This window comes from Candoia aspera, chromosome 2, assembly GCF_035149785.1.
Source record: "Candoia aspera isolate rCanAsp1 chromosome 2, rCanAsp1.hap2, whole genome shotgun sequence".
NCBI lineage: Eukaryota > Metazoa > Chordata > Lepidosauria > Squamata > Boidae > Candoia > Candoia aspera.
The window spans coordinates 154,437,533-154,458,229 of record NC_086154.1 but is presented as its reverse complement, the minus strand read 5'-3'; the positions used below and the strand labels follow the sequence as shown (position 1 = coordinate 154,458,229).

General features: G+C 41.3%; 1 protein-coding gene across 1 annotated transcript; it reads left to right on the top strand.

Annotated features, from left to right (window-relative positions):
* Positions 1 to 953: 953 nt before the first annotated feature.
* FARSA (phenylalanyl-tRNA synthetase subunit alpha) lies at positions 954 to 17,810 on the top strand. Its single transcript, XM_063293010.1, has 14 exons — positions 954 to 971; positions 1,876 to 2,199; positions 3,907 to 4,044; positions 4,268 to 4,366; positions 4,507 to 4,625; positions 6,186 to 6,278; positions 6,712 to 6,840; positions 7,436 to 7,551; positions 10,354 to 10,438; positions 10,910 to 11,009; positions 11,237 to 11,405; positions 11,525 to 11,602; positions 12,968 to 13,082; positions 16,167 to 17,810. The coding sequence occupies exons 1-14, from the start codon at positions 954 to 956 to the stop codon at positions 16,270 to 16,272; spliced, it is 1,689 nt and encodes a 562-aa protein (XP_063149080.1). The 3' UTR covers positions 16,273 to 17,810.
* The last annotated feature ends 2,887 nt before the right edge of the window (positions 17,811 to 20,697 follow it).

The window sequence follows — 20,697 nt, the reverse complement described above, 5'->3', positions numbered from 1 at the left end:
ACGGTGATCATGACATAGAGGGATAATAGAGATTTAGAAAGAAGATATAGTTCTGCCATCAAGTGGTCACCCAGATTTTTGTAGCCCCAAAGTAGTTTATTCAGAGAATCATTTAGGGTCCTCAACATGTTCTCAGCACAGCATTTAGTCAGTAAATGGCACTTCCCAATCTATTCCAACCAATTCTTGTTTATTTATCTTAGATTCAGAGGCATAGCAACATAAAAACCAAGCGAATGTAGTTTATCGTGCCCAGATCCAGTTCCCATTAGATTCCTTAATGTAAAACATTAAATAAAACAGAGCAGCAAAAGTAAGAACTCCATTTGCTGCACCATTTTCAAAAAATTATGTCCACTGCCCCCAAAAAGTTATTTTGCCTGTTGGACAAGCCTATTTCCCTCCAGCTATTGGATCAACCATTTGCAGATTTTTCTTTTGATCTATTGAGCAATGCAACACAAAAGAAAATGGGATTTATAGAAGATGGCAAGGTTCCAGGAAAATTTCCTTTGAATGTGTTTTGGTATTACACATTAGATACAAGGAATTTCACCTAAGGAAACCCACACTTCTAAAAGCAGCGTGTTTTCTATTACCATTTCCATGATGATGTTATCTTGATGATGTTTTCTTGTTTCCGCTACATCTGTTACACACTTCATGCCTTTAAAGCTTCTGAAGTTTAATAGATGTTCAGACCAGTGTTGCCAATTGGGTGGTTTTCATGCCCAATTGGGCTAGTTTTGGAGATCAGTTGTGGGAAATTGGCATTTGTGGGTTGTAGTTTTTTGGGCTACTGTATTTTGGGCTACTTTTAAGGGCGTGTACAGGTAGTCACAGGAAACAGAAGGAGTCCAGGTAAGGAGCGTGGGATGTGGGCCAAAGGGGGTTTGGGGGGCCCCTGGGAGGATCCGCGCAGGCCACATGCGAGTCAGGGGAGGTGATGCTTGATGGGGAATGAGTGTGGGGTGGGTGCATGCATGTGAGTGCAGGGAGGCCTTGGAAAGAGGGTGTGGGGTGCGTGTGATCACAGGGAAGCCATGGAAAGAGGGCGCAGGCTATGTGCATGTGTAATCACAGGGAGACTGGAGAAAGAGGGTGCAGGGTGGGTGTATGTGTGTGTGAGAGCGCAGGGAAGCCAGGGAGAGAGACTGTGGGGTGGATGCGAGCAAAGAGTGGAAGGATGGGTGGTGCATGCAAGCAAAGAAAGGTGGGGGGAAACTTACCTGAGTGACTTGTGACCTCCCTTGCTGGCTTCCCCATTGACTTTGCTTGTGGGAAGCCAGCAGTTATTAATTTTAATTTAATTAATAAAGTTAATACGCACTTCCACAGAATCTCTTTGCATAACCTCTTCAGACTGTTGGGCTACTTTTGAACTAAATTTTGAGACTGGTTGGGCTATAAACATTTTGGGCGTCTTGCAACACTAGTTTAGACTTCTGTTGCTCAAACCTGTGCTACGGAGAGCAGCATGTTATGGATGGCTGCTTTAGAGACCTGGAACTTCTACACTTGAAACAAATACATTGCTTTTTTGAGAAGAGGCATGAGACTCACATGGAAACGCAACGAGAACTTTTAAAGTAAGCAGAATCTCAACAGAGGAGGACTATTACGTTTTTCACGTGTGCGAGCAATCAGTTTTGGTTGGCTACTTTTGCATAAAACACTCGCATTTCAAAGCACGGCAACGAAATGTTACCCTGTGGGCTTTACCCAAGATTGTGTATATTTAGCTTTTAAATACTGATATTTAGCTTGCTTCGTGAGTGCCCAACCAGGCTAAATGAAAAAGGGAAACAAGCATTTTTGAAGCATTAACCTCCTGAAATACTTCCCGCCCTGATTGTGGGTGACGTCATCTCCTAGCGACCGCATAGCTGGCCCACTTGTTTTTGCGAAAGGAAGCCGCGGAGGCTACGCGGTCGAGTTTTAAAAAACTGTGCTCTAATCGTTACTTCCGCTTCCGGCCACTACCGGAAGTTCTCGTTAGAGTTTGCCGGGAAGATGTCTCCCACCATGGCGGCAGCCGCGACAGGCCCTGGTTCAGCAGCAGAGTTACTCTTACAGAAGCTGGACCTGGTGGCAGCTGACGGGGAAGCCGGACTCTGCAGCCTGGAAGCAGCAGCAGCGCTTGGCCTGGAGCACCAAGTCTTGGTCGGGGCCGTGAAGAGTCTTCAGGCGTTAGGAGAGGTAAGTCGGCAAGAGGGCAGAGCTGTGCCGGACCACGCCCCTGAGGAGCGCCAGGCAGAGTTGACGCGGCACCCAGCCTCTTGCTGCAGAAAGGGGTGGGTCTTCCCCATTGTCAGCCAATGACCGTGCTGACTTGGGCTGACTATGCCATAGTTGTTCGTAGATAGCATCCATGTGGCCGGAATAGTCTAAGGCTATTCAGAGTGGTAGAAAAACGCATCAGAAAGCCTCCATAGCTGATCCGGACAGCGTTTCCGTTCACACAACACGCTGAACCACAAACTGTTTTTGTGCCTTCGAGTCTGTGTCCACTCTGGCAAGGCCCTGCAGTTTTCTTGGCAAGGTTTTTCAGAACTGGCTTGCCAATTCCTCCTTACTTGGGCTGCGAGTGAGTGACTGGCTCAGAGTCTCCCAGATGGCTTCGTGCCTAAGTCAGAACTAGAACTCAGTCTCCTGGTTTCTAGCCTGCTGCCTTAACCACTACACCAAACAAACTAGTCCACCACATTGTAGTCTTGACATTTTGTGCAAACCCAGCCTATATGGTCATAGTTTTGTGTGTCATGGAAACCCAGAAAATTGGCATAATTAAACAAGCCACATATTTGTCCTATGAACACAACTGCTGACAAAGTTCTGCCTTTTAATTTTTTGAATTGATTCTGTGGTGATCTTACTGGATGAAGATCTCACACTACAAGAAGCAGCATCTCATTGCCTTGTGTATTTGAATGAGATCAGTGGGGAATGTCAGACTTATACCAGAGAATATGTTTAATCCTTCAGTTGTAACATCTACAGTATGGTCCTCTTGTTCTCACTTGTGTCTGTTTTACAACATTGTTGTAAAGATAAAGTAAAGGTGATATTTCAGAAATTTTGATGGAAGACTGAATAAGAATATACACGTATGGTTATATATACACAGTACTAAATAGATTGCTATCATTTCATTGGATTCCAATGTAAGACCCATATTTTGCTCACCTTTCCTTTGTTAATTTCTCTTGTGAGCTTTAAGGGAAGAAGAAAAGTAGTATGCTGTGCCTTTACCTACCTGGAACTACCAGATCTGAGCTGCAAAAATCCAGAAGACACTAGATAGCAGCAGAGTTATAAAAACTCTCTTTCCTTCCATGTAATGCTCATTTGCAGCCCAGCTCTGATAACCCTAACCTCATCAGGGCAGATATTTCTAGCTTCCCAATTATATTAGTTTAGAATCAAACTTTTCTGATTGAAGAATAATTATCTCAGAAAAGGAAATTGCAGTGAAGGGCTGTTTTAAAAGGTTGATGATTTTGGCACTGGTATATGTGCATTCAGGCTGTCTTCAGATATTCCCACGTGTAACTGTTGCCTAATTCTCACTGAGAGGACTTCAGTCTGCAGGTGGGGATTCCATATAACTAAATGTGAAGGATTCATAGAAACGATAGATGAGAAGTAAAACTAAGCTACAATCTTCTAAGTTCAGGGATATGCTTTCTTTATATAGATGTTAGCCATTTGGTTGTGTGAGACTATAAATATGTGATTTTTCCTCATCCAGAACCCAAGTAGGTACTGCAAATAAGCAGAAGTTCTGAGGTACTTAAAAACTTCCTAAGTAGAACCACAGACTTTTGTTTCTTTTATCAAACACAGCACTCTTGACTTTTACCCTGCCTTTTTTGTCAAGGAAGATGTTTTTCATGTTCTTTTTAGGTGATCGAGGCTGAGCAGCGTGCATCCAAGAAGTGGGAGCTGACACCTGAGGGCAAAGAAATTATCCAGGAAGGGAGCCATGAGGTCCGGGTGTTTAATAGCATCCCCTCTGAGGGTCTGCTTCAGAGTGAACTGATGGTAAAAAAAAAAAAATACCCACACACCCTCATCCCTGTATACTGATTAATGTAAATTAAAGTGTTACAGAGAAAATATTCATTTCAGGTTATCTACTGGAGGATCTGTATTTACTATGGATCAAAATTTAAGTACCTTTCTTTTTTGTTGAAACTGATTCAGACACAAGGGGATTTGATTGTATGGCTTCTGATCTGATGGAGTAATGTTTTCCTTGCTGTAGAAGCTACCAAGTGGAAAGGTGGGATTCAGCAAAGCAATGTCCAACAAATGGATCCGGCTAGACAAGAGCTCAGAAAATGGGCCTCGGATATTCCAGGCAGTGAGTAATCAAAGTTCCTATCTGGGGTCCCTGTTTCTGCAGGATGTTATGTTACATTTTTTGCCCCCCCAAAAGTTGAACAACAGGATGAGATGAGAGCTTTCAGCCTCTATCTACAATGAGTTTCCTTTCTCTCCTAGGTGGAATCTGTTCAGGACACTGTAAGGGAGAAGCTGCTCCAGGTTCAGAAGGGAGAGGCTGACTGTTTAGAGGAGAAGGATAAAAACGAACTGAAGAAACGAAAACTCCTAACAGAAGTGTGAGTTTCAACTCGAATATCCATTATAGAATGATCAGAGATGACTTGGGATTGACTTCTGTAATGACACTGCTTGTTGCACTTTACAACTTCATTGTTGTTTATTCGTTTAGTCGCTTCCGACTCTTCTTCCCCCTTTATCAGCAAAGGTGCTGTTATGGGTTTTGTTTTATCTGTTTGTACTGTTTATTATTTATTTATTTATTTATTATGTTTGTACTGTTTATTGTTTGTTTATGTTCCAAGTCTAGGAAGTCCTGCTACATTTAGTGTAGCTACAGGAAGCACTGAATGTTTCATAATCTGATGCTTGTTTTAAACCCTAACTTTGGTTACTGGGCACAAATGTTAAGTAACCAGATAAGATTGTAAAAGAAAGAAAAATACCAAAAAGATAAAACAAGTTAATGTATTTACCATGATAATATGAGTAACAATCACATTAAGCAACAGCAATACATTTTGTACAAAATCAAAAAAACATTAAAATATGTTCGAAAAGTATGAGTTTTTTTTTTAAGTCTCAAGGCTAAAAGGACCATAGAGTAGTGGCTAAGCAGGCCTTTCTTGGACACCATCACTGAAAAGTATTTTTCCTGTTGGGTGGGGGAAACAAGCACTCAAAGGTCTCCAAAGATGGTCTTATATTTGAGAGGAGGTATAAGGTATATAATTCAGATAAGCTGGTTCCTAGCCATTTAATCATTTCTGCTTCAACCACTTGCCTTCAAACAGGTTGCTTGTTCCATTGCTACCCATGCTTATTGCTTCTTCACCAATATTTGGTAGAAAATTTTCACAACAGAATTTTTGCAGCTTGGTACATTGTGTATCTTCATAGTGAAATAGATGTTTGCATACTGGACATCGGTAGGTTATAATCCTATCAGATGTTACGCCTCAATGTATCTTTTGTTGTGTAAGCTCTTCAGATCATACATTTTTCTTTGGGTATGTTTCCTAGGCTATGCTTTTTCAGGTTTTGGACAATGTTGCAAAGTATTCAAGAAAAGAGGCAGTTATTCTGCAGTTAATTACTTCATTTCAATTCTTATTTTTGCCAACAAAGAACCAAGGCCCAGGGAGACTTGCTGAATAAATCTTTGGTTATGGGGATTTGAAGATGGATGGGTAGATTTATCTCTATCTCATTAATTGTGCTGGTGGTATTAAAGAGAGAAAATACCAAGGCTTCATTAATTCTGGCATGGAGAGCTAAAGTTTAAAAAGGGATCTACTTCCTAGTGCAGAACTATTGAAACTTCAAATCAAACTTACTTCACCTTTTTAAGGGAATACATTCCTTCTGGTTTCTTCACCAACAATGTGTTTTGTTTCCTACATCTTCTGTCCTGATTAATTTTAAGGCAACTTGCTTTCGTGTTCAGTACACAAATCATATGGATGCATTCTAAATGTGTATGTGTGTGTGTGATTTATTAATTTAAAGGAATTGCTCTAGTTTGCAAAACACTCATGGAATACTCTTTGCAATAGAACTTTGAATGATTCTGCCTCTCTTCCCAACAGATGAAGCATCAAACTTGTGTTTCCTTTTAGGACCATTAAGACATATTGGATTAAAAAAGGAAGTGCTTTTAGTACAACTGTTGCCAAGCAAGAAACAGATCTTACACCAGAGATGATTGCCAGGTGAGCAACTCTCTTGGTCTATTTTATAGTATGGTCCTGGTCAAGCTTGGATCTGGGTCTACAAATTGCCATTTCTGTCTGGAATTTGCTTTTGTTTTCTGGATTTGAAACTTGGCTACAGAATTCTTGGCTTTACTATAGAGAATCAAGTTTCATCAATCACAACCTTACAGCTGACAGGATGCTAAAATGGATTCGTGGATAGGAGGCTTCAGACCCTTCCTGGCAGAATTCTTAACATCCCTGTGCTCCATTGTGTTTGTACTGGCTTTATGTGAATTTAAAAAAAACGGGGAGGGTGGTAATCTTTTTAAAATGAAGACTGTATTTCATGATTTATTACTGAAATGGAAGTTGTTCTGAAAGGAATCCTAGCCTATTACCAAATTAATTATCTTTCTCCTGTTCTTCCCTGTTTTCCCCAACCTTGCAGTGGTTCTTGGAGAGATTTGAAATTCAAGTCTTACAACTTTGAGGCACTGGGTATTATGCCTGAAAGCGGCCATCTCCACCCACTGCTGAAGGTCCGCACTCAGTTTCGGCAGATTTTCCTTGAAATGGGGTATGTACTTAACAATATATGGGCAGGGGAAAAACAGCTGTGGGAAGTCTTTAAAATGCTTACCAAGCTGGTTGGAAGAATTTAAGGAAGAGTCAACTCACGCTTATCCATCTTTGGGATTCAATAAAATTTTATACAAAATAATGGCTTGCTGGGAAAATCCAAAAAATTTATTTTTGTTAAATGGGTATAAATAATTGCCTGTGAGAAAATAATAGTAGCAAAGTACTTTGGCTGGAGCAAGTCTTCTCTTGTGGCTTTTCTGGCTGCATTTGGATGTTTTTCCTTGTATTGATGTCAGAGTATTGTCCTAAGCTAGTCATAGGATCTGTTTGTTTGTTTGTTTTCTGTCCCGCCTTCATTATTTTTATAAATAACTCAAGGCGGCGAACATACCAAATACTTCCTCCTCTTCTTCTTTTCCCCACAACAGTAACCCTGTGAGGTGAGATGGGCTGAATGAGAGTGACTGGCCTAAGGTCACCCAGCCGGCTTTCATGCCTAAAGCGGGACTAGAACTCCCAGTCTCCTGGTTTCTAGCCCATTGCCTTAACCACTCTTAATATTTAATTGAAGCTTGTGTTTCCCTCTTCAGTTTCACAGAAATGCCCACCAATAATTTCATTGAGAGCTCCTTCTGGAACTTCGATGCCCTCTATCAACCACAGCAGCACCCAGCCCGAGACCAGCATGACACTTTCTTTATGAAGGGTTGGTTCCATTGTTTGTCTGAAATGTAACTTTTATCTCTTGTCATACCCGGGTGAAGAATATAAGTTTGGTCTCCTTTTTAAGGCTGATTAGAGTGCAGGCCTAAATTTGTAGCTGCAGACTCCCAGTGCAATGCCTACAGAGATCTAATCAGGCACATGCATTTTGAATCCTATCTAAAATGAGTAACTGCCATTTTAAATTGTTCTAAGTGTAGCTTTCCAAATTGAGCAACAGACATTAGATGATTTAGGTTGTTGCCTGCATGGTATGAATATGCACCTAGCAGCTCCGTGAATCTGCCAACACAAGGAAGGAGTAAAAAGGAAATGTTGACATATCAGAGAAGCCAACAGCAATCCTTTTTTTTTAAATAAGAATTTTATTAAGTTTCAAGCAAAGATAAAAGCTACAGAAAAACAAAAAACTACAAAGAAAAAAAACCTAAAGTGTAGAAAGACAAGAGAAAGATTTTCAGAATTACAAAAAGAGGTGACTTCCGGCTTTTAACAGCAAGGATATACAACGATATTCCCTAATCAGTTCCTTACTCTATATTAAACCAAAATCACATTATTTCTATAAATCATTCCATTGGCACATTATAAAAATCACTAAATACAGTTGCTCCCTCCCCTTATATTAAAACAAATATAAATATATACACACACACACACACACACCCCTCCTAATCAACCCCCCCAAAATAACATTTATTTAATTATTTCCTTACTACTACTATTCTATATATTCCTGTCTACTATAATAAAGATCAAACTAAAAAAACATATAAATTGTCTGCCATTGTACTTGATAATGCAACAATTTTAATAATCTTAATCATATTAAGTCCCTCTTTTGGGGGAGATGGGCGGTAATTAAATTTGAATAATAAATAAATAAAAATAAATAAATACTAAACCCAAAACCAGACATTTATTATTTTTATTATACCTTAATAATCTTTATCCAGATCATTAAAGATAAATGAAATCAGCCAAACCCTGAAAGCAGTCCAGATAAATAGTCTTTAACCCTCATCCCACTTCAAAGTAAACCAGAGCCTTTACATATCTCCACAATGCTCACAGAGCTTTTTTCCTAAAAAAATCAAACAGCCCAACTTCCCCCCTCAAAAATTCTGACTTCTCTTCAGGAGACCTCCCATACATAATAACCCCTTCTTTTCCATGGCGTTCCACCAGAAAATCAATTTCACTTGTGGCTTGCAGCTCGCTCTCTCCCTTAAATTTTTCCAACTCAACTATCCAATCTTCATCCAGCATTTCAGTAGAAATCTCAATCTCACTCTTAGACAAGACATTTCTGTCGCTGTGAAATTCCTCAGTTTCATCCACAACATCCCCAGCCAGATGACACATTTTAGACCTCATGTTTTCCACCATGTCCTGAATGTCTTGCATAAAAACTTGGTAGGAGTCAGAAAGAATCTGTTTAAAATCTTGATGGAAGTCAGAGAAAATCTGTTTGAAGTCTTCCATGTCTCACGCAGTAGATTATGGCGCCCCCTAGGAGCTTAACCAGCAAAAGTCGAAGATATGAAAGAATTCCGAAGTGTCATTACATAAGTGAAAGTGAGATAGGCAGACAGTTCCCCAGGGAAAGTAGAAGCAGAGAACTGAAAGTTCAAAACAGCCGATTCAATGTATAGGAAAATGCTAATCTCTTCAAATTTAGTACAGAAATAATAACAGGGAGACAATTATTTATTCTCAATCCTCTTTAATATTTGGAGGGAAAACAAAAGTCCAAAACTTAAAAAGAATTTATTTTAAAAAATTGATCCCAAAAATAATGATAAGCACCAAGAGAACCCACTTCTCCTTGCTGTAGAAAGCCTCTTAGGGTACGCGTGCTTAAAAGAAATATAAATTGGGTGATTTAGAAATGGGGTGGCCGGTCTTAGTGTCCCATTAAGGCTACAGTGCAGTTTGGAAATGGTGATGTCCCAGCCTCCCGGCTAGTTCTTACCAATCGAGCACAAATGCTGTTTGCGATCTTCTGGCTGCAAGCAGCTGTCCAGAGACAGATGGGATGATTCTGAGTGTTTTCCTTTCCCAGAAAAAAACTCCTGGGCTTCAGGAAAAACCTGCCTGAGCCCAAAAAACTGCCGTGTTGTCAGTTCTGCCTGCTGAGCCCATGGGCACAGCTGTCCAGTCCGCCATGTCCCCACCGGAAGTCCAAGCCAACAGCAATCCTGTAGTGTAATCTATTGTTAATACTGAAGGTTAGAAGTCAAGGTCAATATTCATACCAATTTCTCCTTGCCTCTTCCCTTACTCTAAGAATCACTCTTTTCTTGGACTGACTATAGCAAAAGTCCATTGCCTTCATTTCCCTTCCCACCCCAGACCACCTCCCTGAATAAATTCAGCATTCACATTTGTCACAATTTCAGTTTTCTGAATCCAACTTTTTATCATTTTGTGAATGGGCATGCTCCCTATGGAAACCATTTTGAGAAGTTGTAATGCACACAATTACCACACAATTCCAAATTCATCCTTCGATCCAAAAGGTTGGGGACATGTATAGAAATTCTTCTTTCTGAAATGCTTTTTCTAAGTATTCTGGAATGTGGCACCCATTTTTCTGCAGGAAGTGTGATCAACCTGACTTTGCAAAGTTGCTTTATGCTCTGAGAGCTTGCCTTGCCTTGAGTCTGGACAGCAATGAAGGCAGCAGCTGCAAGCTCTTCTTGCTCTTCTGTTGTGTTTGCATGCATATGCCATGGAGCCTTTGCGTGTCTGGATACTTTCCTACAAGGGTAATTTCTTTCAGATCCTGCTGAAGCAACTGACTTCCCCATGGATTATTTGAAGAGGGTAAAGAGAGTGCATTCACAAGGAGGTTACGGTTCTCAGGGGTGAGTTCATCAGCACACTTTGCCCTGATGTTGAGCAGATCATAGGGTGGAAAAGCATGAATAATTGCTGTGGGGAGTTTAGTGCAACAGCTGGCAACAAAGGACTTTTCTCTTGTTACTGAATCTAGAACATGAAGGGGAATACTTTGCTGCGAAACCTATGCCCTTAGAGTGGATAAGGATGGGAGACTTGATGTTGTCACATGGAGTTTCCTGTGATTCAGTAGTAGGTTCCAAGCAGCTTTTGGAACTGGTTCATATTTAGTAAGAGAGTTGTTGTATAAGGGACAAAAGTCCCAAATGTCTAATAGAAATGACAGAATTTTAAATACTGGCCCAGTGGATCAACTATTTTCTCTTGTTCTGCACAGCAGTCACATTTATGCTGGGCTGATTCTCAGGTCATGTAACTCATATTAACTGCCTCTTCCAATTCCTGCATTTTTCTATTAATCTTTTCCTCCCTTTCAGTTACAAATATGAGTGGAAACTGGAGGAGGCTCGGAAGAATCTTCTTCGGACACACACCACGGCTGTCAGTGCCCGGATGCTCTATCAACTGGCACAGCAGGTAAATATTAGTTTTCTTTTGTATTTTGAAGAATATTTTATTTATTTTTATTTATCAAATTTTATCACGGCCCATCTCCCCCCCAAAGGAGAGACTCCGGGTGGTATTTGCATTGAAAACCCTTGTTACAAAATAATTGTGGGTTTAAAGCTGGTAGAACTTGAGCATGAAACTGGGTATTTGAACCAACTGAAAATGTAGAGCTATGATCATTTCTTCCACTACAGGAGAAGTTCACGCCAGCCAAATACTTCTCCATTGATCGTGTCTTCAGGAATGAGACATTGGATGCTACACACCTGGCAGAGTTCCACCAGATTGAAGGTGTGGTGGCTGATTATAACTTGACACTGGGGGACCTCATGGGTGTCCTGAAGGAATTCTTCACCAAACTGGGTAAGAGATGGTGGAAAGTCGGGGGGCAGGATTAGTGAAGGGCAGCAGTTTAGGGGAGAAGCTTTTTAGGTGTTATTTTCCCTGTTCCCAGAAACAAGCTCCCTTTCTCTATGTGACAGGAATCACACAGCTGCGTTTCAAGCCTGCTTACAATCCATACACAGAGCCCAGCATGGAGGTTTTCAGCTACCATCAAGGTGAGTTCAGAGAAAAAGATAGATACAGTCTAAGGAATTGTGTAGTTGAAGCATAGGAGTGTTCTTTGTCTGTTGCAGAATCTGACTGCTCTTCCCTCTTCAAATTAAAATACCTTCCCAAATAATTAAGGTGATTTACAAAATACCTTTGTCAGTAAAGGCAAATCATACAAAGTAGGGGTAATAATGTAGGTAACTTTTGAGGGAACAGCAGTCAGTCTGTTCTCAGCTTGCATTCTTACCTATGGAAAATGTTTGCTTCCACTTCAGTCAAGAAGGCATCAGCTGCATGCTTATTGTCTTAAGGAATTCCAACTGCTCTCATTTTAGCCTTTGATAATCCCCTTGTGACTCACATAGTTGCAAAAATTGGACATCCTGAGAATGCCCGATAAGCGAGGACACTTTTCCACTGTGTTAATCATCTGTTTGTTGTAGTTCCTCTTTCTGGAGGTCTTTGATATTTAAAGGAACCCCCCTCCCCCAACAAAACACCTTTCAGAACACAGTGGCAACATTTTCAGTCTTTCAAATTACAATAAATGGGAAGCTCATTTAGCTGAAATAGTGGCATTTTATCTTTTTCAACATTTGGGCCTCATTTTCCCCCCTTACAAAATGTAATAAAGCTACCATAGCATGTTCTCTCTGGTGTGTGGCTGTTCAGCTAATAAATAAAACATGTTTAAAAACCACAGAATTCTTCCCAGCTATTTCAGAGGGAGAAAGAGCCTGCAGAAGGAAGCATAGTCTCCAAAATGCCTCAGTTTCTCTGCACTTTGGGTAAAATCTCATTGTTTTAAAGATTCTTGAGCTTCTAAATCATGGGAGCTTCATAACTGAATCACAGCAATAACATTGCTTCTGTGCCCTTGTTTTTGTTTGTTAGATACTATGGCACCTACAGAATGCTCCTGGAATTAGTACCCAAGCCATTTAGGCTATAGAAACATAGCTTTCATATGATGCGTGTGTTCCCAACTCCAAAATGCAAACATATCAGAAAATTTGGTCCTATACTTTTACTTTGCTTTCCAAAACACCTGTGGAGCTGGTCCAAGCTTAACAAATCTGTCCTTGATTTAATCTTGGAGAAAACTGGGCAAGAGCTGGGTGCTACTGTCTTGTTCTCCCTTACAGCACTTCAGGCTATCCCTTCAGCCACCTGCCTGACATATTCCTTTCTGCTTCTCTTTGGCACGAAGGGATCTGCATTTCTACCTTGCTCTGAGTCCCAGCAGGAAGTGCTGAATGGATTCTAGCCACCAGCCTTGAGGCCTACCCAGTAACCTGGAACCCTTGGCTTTGCTCTACACCCATTCCCACTTTCTTATCTTAACAGTAGACATTTCCATTTTCTTACAGGATTAAAGAAATGGGTGGAGGTGGGCAATTCAGGAGTCTTTCGCCCAGAGATGCTGCTGCCTATGGGCCTGCCAGATGGCGTGTCTGTCATTGCCTGGGGGCTGTCTCTGGAACGGTGAGTGTCTTGTAGGTCAGTTAAGCTGCCTTGTGCTGTTTGGGCCTACCAGAAGTCTCCAGAGGCCAAGGGCTACTTGTATTTGTGAGAGAAACTATGAAGTACCTCCCATAACTCACATTGCACCTTTCTAGGATGGTTAAGGGGCGAAACTAATCCACGGACAGCTTCAATTTGCAATTGATAGTCTTTTATTATCACTCTGCGTAACAGAGTGTTTATTATCACTCTGCATAACAAACACTCTCTTCCAACAACCTAAGAGACAGCTTTATACATGGACTTCACCAAATGGACAACACCGAAATCAGATTGACTACATCCTTTGCAGCCAAAGGTGGCGGACATCTATACAGTCGGTAAAAACAAGACCTGGAGCTGACTGTAGTTCAGATCACGAACTTCTTATTGCACAATTTAGGATCAGACTAAAGAGATTAGGGAAGACCCACAGATCACCTAGATATGAGCTCACTAATATTCCTAAGGAATATGCAGTGGAGGTGAATAATCGATTTAAGGGACTGGACTTAGTAGATAGGGTCCCGGAAGAACTCTGGACAGAAGTTCACAACATTGTTCAGGAGGTGGCAACAAAATACATCCCAAAGAAAGAGAAAACCAAGAAGGCAAAATGGCTGTCTGCTGAAACACTAGAAGTAGCCCGAGAAAGAAGGAAAGCAAAAGGCAACAGCGATAGGGGGAGATATGCCCAATTAAATGCAAAATTCCAGAGGTTAGCCAGAAGAGACAAGGAATTATTTTTAAACAAGCAATGCGTGGAAGTGGAAGAAGACAATAGAATAGGAAGGACAAGAACCTCTGGACCTCTTCCAGAAAATTAGAACCATTGGAGGTAAATTCCAGGGAAAAATGGGTATGATCAAAAACAAAGATGGCAAGGACCTAACAGAAGAAGAAGAGATTAAGAAAAGGTGGCAAGAATATACGGAAGACCTGTATAGGAAGGATAACAGTATTGGGGATAGTTTTGACGGTGTGGTCAGTGAGCTAGAGCCAGACATCCTGAAGAGTGAGGTTGAATGGGCCTTAAGAAGCATTGCTTTCAAGAAGGCAGCAGGAGACAACGGTATCCCAGCTGAACTGTTCAAAATCTTACAAGATGATGCTGTGAAGGTAATGCATGCTATATGCCAGCAAATTTGGAAAACACAATGGCCATCAGACTGGAAAAAATCAATTTATATCCCCATACCAAAAAAGGGAAACACTAAAGAATGTTCAAACTATCGAACAGTAAGGCATTTACATTTCACATGCCAGTAAGGTAATGCTCAAGATCCTGCAAGGTAGACTTCAGCAATTCATGGAGCGAGAATTGCCAGATGTACAAGCTGGGTTTCAAAAAGGCAGAGGAACTAGGGACCAAATTGCCAGTATCCGCTGGATAATGGAAAAAGCCAGGGAGTTTCAGAAAAACATCTATTTCTGTTTTATTGACTATTCTAAAGCCTTTGACTGTGTGGACCAGAACAAATTGTGGCAAGTTCTTAGCGGTATGGGAATACCAAGTCATCTTGTCTGCTTCCTGAGGAATCTGTATAACGACCAAGTAGCAACGGTAAGAACAGGCCACGGAACAACGGACTGGTTTAAGATTGGGAAAGGAGTACGGCAGGGCTGTATACTCTCACCCTACCTATTCAACTTGTACGCAGAACACATCATGCGATGTGCTGGGCTTGAGGAATCCAAGGCTGGAGTTAAAATTGCTGGAAGAAACATTAACAATCACAGATATGCAGATGACACCACTTTGATGGCTGAAAGCGAAGAGGAACTGAGGAGCCTGATGATGAAGGTGAAAGAAGAAAGTGCAAAAGCTGGCTTGCAGCTAAACCTCAAAAAAAACAAGATTATGGCAACCAATTTGATTGATAACTGGCAAATAGAGGGACAAAACGTAGAGGCAGTGAAAGACTTAGTATTTCTAGGTGCGAAGATTACTGCAGATGCTGACTGCAGTCAGGAAATCAGAAGACGTTTAATTCTTGGAAGAAGAGCAATGACAAATCTCAATAAAATAGTTAAGAGCAGAGACATCAAGCTGACAACAAAGGTCCGCATAGTCAAAGCAATGGTGTTCCCCGTAGTAACATATGGCTGCGAGAGCTGAACCATAAGGAAGGCTGAGCGATGGAAGATAGATGCCTTGTAACTGTGGTGTTGGAGGAAAATTCTGAGAGTGCCTTGGACTGCAAGAAGATCAAACCAGTCCATCCTCCAGGAAATAAAGCCAGACTGCTCACTTGAGGGAATGATATTAAAGGCAAAACTGAAATACTTTGGTCACATAATGAGAAGACAGGACACCCTGGAGAAGATGCTGATGCTGATGCTAGGGAGAGTGGAAGGCAAAAGGAAGAGGGGCCGACCAAGGGCAAGATGGATAGATGATATTCTAGAGGTGACGGACTCGTCCCTGGGGGAGCTGGGGGTGGCAATGACTGACTGAAAGTTCTGGTGTGGGCTGGTCCATGAAGTCATGAAGAGTCAGAAGCGACTGAACAAATAAAGTCTTTTATTATAAATGTTTAATTTAGGTTTATTTAAACAATACCATGATAACAGGTACCTACAATATGTTAAAAAATTCAATCTCAGCTAATAAAGACAAGCTATACACTAAAAGAGAACTAAAGAATAAACCTAGAAAAAGACAAAGAAAGAACACAGTTTGAAATCAAAGTTTGAACCAATTAAACATCTCCAGCATAGGAAGGATAATAAACAACCCTTTTGAACTTCACCCACTTCCATTGTTCAGACATAATCAGCAAATTATTCCTTTAGATCAGGCTAGGTTGTGTCGGTCCCTTGGTCCATAGGACTTCAGTCCAAAAGATGGGTCCTTGGTACAGGTACAATATGATAGATCCCCAGTGGGTGGGGAGAGAGGGATGCACTGCATTGTATTGAGAATTCCATTCCAACTGTCCCTGTGTTACTTGTCCTTTACCTTGAGTTTCCATTGTAGTTCAGTGCATTATTACTGTCTGGGGGTGGGGGTTACCAACTGTTTCCAATAAATTAGTTGTGAGACTTTTCTCTCTTCTCTTCTAGACCCACCATGATCAAGTATGCCATCAATAACATCCGGGAATTAGTTGGCCACAAAGTCAATCTGCAGATGGTATATGACAGCCCAATTTGCCGTTTGGATGCCTAGGTTTTAGAGACCTGCTGCTCTCTTCAAATCTCCTTATTTATTGCCACTGCTTTTTGCTGGAACAGGCCAGTCAGGCCCATCCTCCACGTTGCTTGCTCCTGTAGGGAAAGTAACAAGACCAAAGTAACAAGACACCCCAGTCTTCATTTAGCAACATCTTTTGGATCAAGATTGAATGGACTGTCCTTGTTGCAGCCTTATTTATACACACATTAAACATGTCTCAACCTGGAATTGGACTGTGGTAATTCAAATGAATAGTGGCAATTCCAGCGTTCTGGTTTCCTTGTAATGCAACTGGGCCATCTTGCCATCATGGTCTTTGGAATGAAAAACCTTTTGATCTTTCACTACCTTCTTTCATCATTTCAGTAAAGTTCTGATACTTTTGATGATGAAAAAAAGGAGCAGCTGCTTGACTGAGGATTGGTAACCACTGATTATGAACTAAAATCTCCTGATTAATGACCATAGAGAAAGTTCCAGAAGGACAGTATCTAGGCTGGTGTTAAAAGGTGGAATCACTACAACAAAACAGTCCGCTGCTTGTTCACACATTTAGTCTGCCTCTTTTTGCTTGGATGCTATTATGATTCTTTTCCTTTCAGCTCTGGAAGCCTTGTTCTGGATAACCTTGTTCTGAAAGGCTGTTTTGCCTTCAACTTTGTAGTTCCAGCGTCATCCATGGAGCTGCTTCTAGGGTTATCTGTACTTCCTCAGCCTGGGATGTGGAGCAGGTGCAGGTAGGAGTCCTGGTCAAGAGTGAGGGCTGGAAACTTGAAACATTTGGGGGCTCTGGTTCTTCCTTGTCTGGATCCTCAGGCTGTGGCCCCAACAGGCAGTCTAGAGAGACAAATTGAAGAGAACATATCAAGCAGCCGCAGAGTTACTCTGTTTTAACCTAGTCTTTGTTGAGTGGTAGCAGTAAAGGTGACCCATAGCCACATCACATAATTGGCACACTATACTGTAGATAATTTGCTACAATAAAGGGAGTTGGTAGATTGGTCGTAACAAAATAAGGACAACTTGCTGTGATAGCTTCTGATTTTCATGGCATCGAAGTATTTCTTGCAACTCAGTGTTTTACAAGTTCCATATTATAGTCATTCCCCATGCTTGAATATAGCATGTAAGTTAATGGAAAGCAGGGGTCAGGATAATTGATTTGAATTCCTAGCTGTGCAGTAGTAAAACTTCAGAATTTAATGGTTGTAGCTCGTTGGCAGTTATAAACTTAGTTTTGTTGCTATGGCACTTGAAGGACAAATTCTAGCTGTTTCCTGCTACATTTAGGGGGGGGGGGGAGCCTGACTTTTGGAGGAGGGGAGTCAGGAATTCCAGAAAATCTTAGAAATGCTTTGTAGCAGAGAGCTATCGAAAAACAAGGAACCGATCTCCAGTGTTAAAGGGAAAGCAAAACATATCAGCCATTGGTTATCTTTTTCAAATAACCTAAAACAACTCAGAAATCCAGAGCCTGTGTGATATCATCTGTTCTTGACCACAAAAAATTAAAATCAAACCCATTGTGAAAAGGTTGCCTCTTCTTCTAGTGTTCAGTACTTATGACACAATTAACTGTAATTTTTTTGCAATTTAGGAATAAATCAAAGGGAGTAGCTATTTTCTTATTTTCTGGACCCCAGAAAAGCTGAGTGTTGGGTTTGAAGCCAGGTCTTTTAAGAAATGATCTGAGATTGCATATGTTTAGGGACTTCTTGTCCAATCTCATGCGCTTCAACTTCTGCAAGGGGAGAAGAGACCCAAATTCTTAGGTGTCAGTAGTATGAAATTATAGGTATGCTGGAGAACACCATTTGGGCCACACTTGGAAGTGTATTCCCTTGTTTTGGACTTTTCCAAATTTTGCAATGTAGTGTTTGGCTTTAAATACATGTATTTATATAAGTATATAAAATGTATGTTTACCATAGGTAAAGGTAAAGGTTTCCCTTGACATTAAGTCCAGTCGTGTCCGACTCTAGGGGGCGGTGCTCATCTCCGTTTCAAAGCCGAAGAGCCGGCGTTTGTCCGTAGACACTTCCGTGGTCATGTGGCCAGCATGACTACACAGAACGCCGTTGCCTGCCTGCCGAAGCAGTACCTATTAATCTACTCACGTTTGCATGTTTTCGAACTGCTAGGTTGGCAGGAGCTGGGACTAGCAACGGGAGCTCACACCGCCACGTGGATTCGAACCGCCGACCTTCCGATCGGCAAGCTCAGCGGTTTAACCTGCAGCGCCACCGCGTCCCTATATTTACCATACATGCATACTAAAATATATTTCTGTGTGTTGGAAAATGCAAATTAATGCAAAAACAAGATAGCCAGATTCATAATATTCAAAATTGGCATACATTGAAGAACAGTGTAGAAGCAACATGATTCTAGAAGCACACTACAAATAGTATTTATGGTCACCACTGTAGCTGATTTAGGTAGTGGGAACATCCATTTAGTTTTGCATATTTCTGAGTACAAATCTACTCCGTTTTCCTGATTTAATGAAAGGCATATCTTAGACGGGGGAAACATTATCTGCCAGGATGTGTTACACATGGGGAAAAATGAATTTATGTAACTCTGTTTATATACTGAAGCACAGCAATTCACAGAATTCTTGGAGGACCAGTCTTACACAGCATCCAAAGCATTCTCCAGTTCAGATATTAAGCACCATAAAAGATGGTTAGTGAACCAGTCTTGAAGGTTAGATTTTGTATATTGAGAGCAGGTGCAGAAAAAAGATTATGGCGCACAAAGAGTTTGGCTTCCTCACAATTTGAGTTCTTTTTTTTTAGAGTACATGTCTGTTTAGAGCTATAAAGATATGCCTGAAAAAATGTATCTAACATTTGCTGAAAGAAACCCAGTAGAGAATTAATTAAGATTTATTATGATTCTGTGATTGGCTTCTGTGCCTGGCATGGAATCTTGCCTTTTCCCATGATTTTGCCACAGAATTTGCATTTAAAGGCTGTGCATCTTAAAGTGCTTGCCTCAGCAACACTGCCCTCACCTGCCAGGTCATGAGCCAGGTCCTTGATTAAATGACCAACAATGGCATATGCCACACTCACTACCACCAGGGCAGCCATGAGCATATAAAGCACAGCCTTGGGCACCGGGATAAGATCAAGAGCTGGTGGCTGGTAGTCGCTGTAAAGGGGTTGCTCATTGGAGGAAGAGGAATCCTGAGACAGAAGGGCCAAAGTTTTTGTGTGGTTTGAGATGGTCATATTTGCTGGCCATATCTGTGAGACAAGCTCCATATTCTGGCAATGTTGAATCCGGCTGCTTGTGAAAGGAGACTGCACCCCCTTGAGGATCTGAAACATAAGAAGGAATATATTTTGGTTAGTATGGATCATGTTTGGTTATTGTAGCCTGTCATGACTCATGGATTTGTCAAATTCTTTCCCCACATCAGGGATTTTGGGCTCATTTGGATTTCTAACCGTGTATACAGGATATTTTCATTAGAAGGTTGCCTTAGGCAGGATATATCACAAAATGGTTATCATGGTGGATAAAACAGTCCAAAATCCTGCTGCAAAAAGGCAATTTAGTTGCTTCATGCCATGTACTCTAGCACCCCCATCAAATGCTCCATGCCACCCCAATTTAGCAAAGTATCTGGCATCATGTATATTTCTGCAAATGTCCATAGATCCAAACAGGACCCATAGGCAGTCTTCGGTTATAAAAATGAGTACTGTAGTAGTTATAGCCTGGTGCTTTCCGTCATGCGACAATCTGTATAGACTTAAAGACGCAACAAACTTTTGTGCTAACCAAGCTCTATTTAAGTCTCTTGGATATCCTGATATTTTGGAGACGTTCCTGCACCTCTCAATTTCAAGCAGGTGGCAGGAAAATTAAGCAGTAAAGTACCTACTGGATATTTATCACACTCATACCAAAAGGAAGATGCATATTTAATAAAATCTGCTATATTAATCTGGTTTGTCTTCAACATCAGCTCTGTCAGTGCCTTTGCAAATGACATGCTTGCCTAGGGTGTTCTGTGAATTCAATTGGGATAGTTTATGGTTCATTGTATTCGGCAAACCTGGAAAATTGGATTGAATAAGTGATTTGGCAAGGGACGCGGTGGCGCTGCGGGTTAAACCGCTGAGCTGCTGAGCTTGCCGATCGGAAGGTCGGCGGTTCGAATCCGCGTGACGGGGTGAGCTCCTGTTGCTAGTCCCAGTTCCTGCCAACCTAGCAGTTCGAAAACATGCAAATGTGAGTAGATTAATAGGTACCACTTCGGCGGGCAGGTAACGGCGTTCCGTGTAGTCATGCCAGCCATATGACCACAGAAGTGTCTACGGACAAACGCCGGCTCTTCGGCTTTGAAATGGAGATGAGCACCGCCCCCTAGAGTCGGACACGACTGGACTTAATGTCAAGGGA

Coding starts and splice junctions, on each gene's coding strand:
- FARSA (XM_063293010.1), top strand. Junction 11,603..12,967: donor GGTTTTCAGCTACCATCAAG/GTGAGTTCAGAG, acceptor ATTTTCTTACAG/GATTAAAGAAATGGGTGGAG. Junction 13,083..16,166: donor TGGGGGCTGTCTCTGGAACG/GTGAGTGTCTTG, acceptor CTTCTCTTCTAG/ACCCACCATGATCAAGTATG.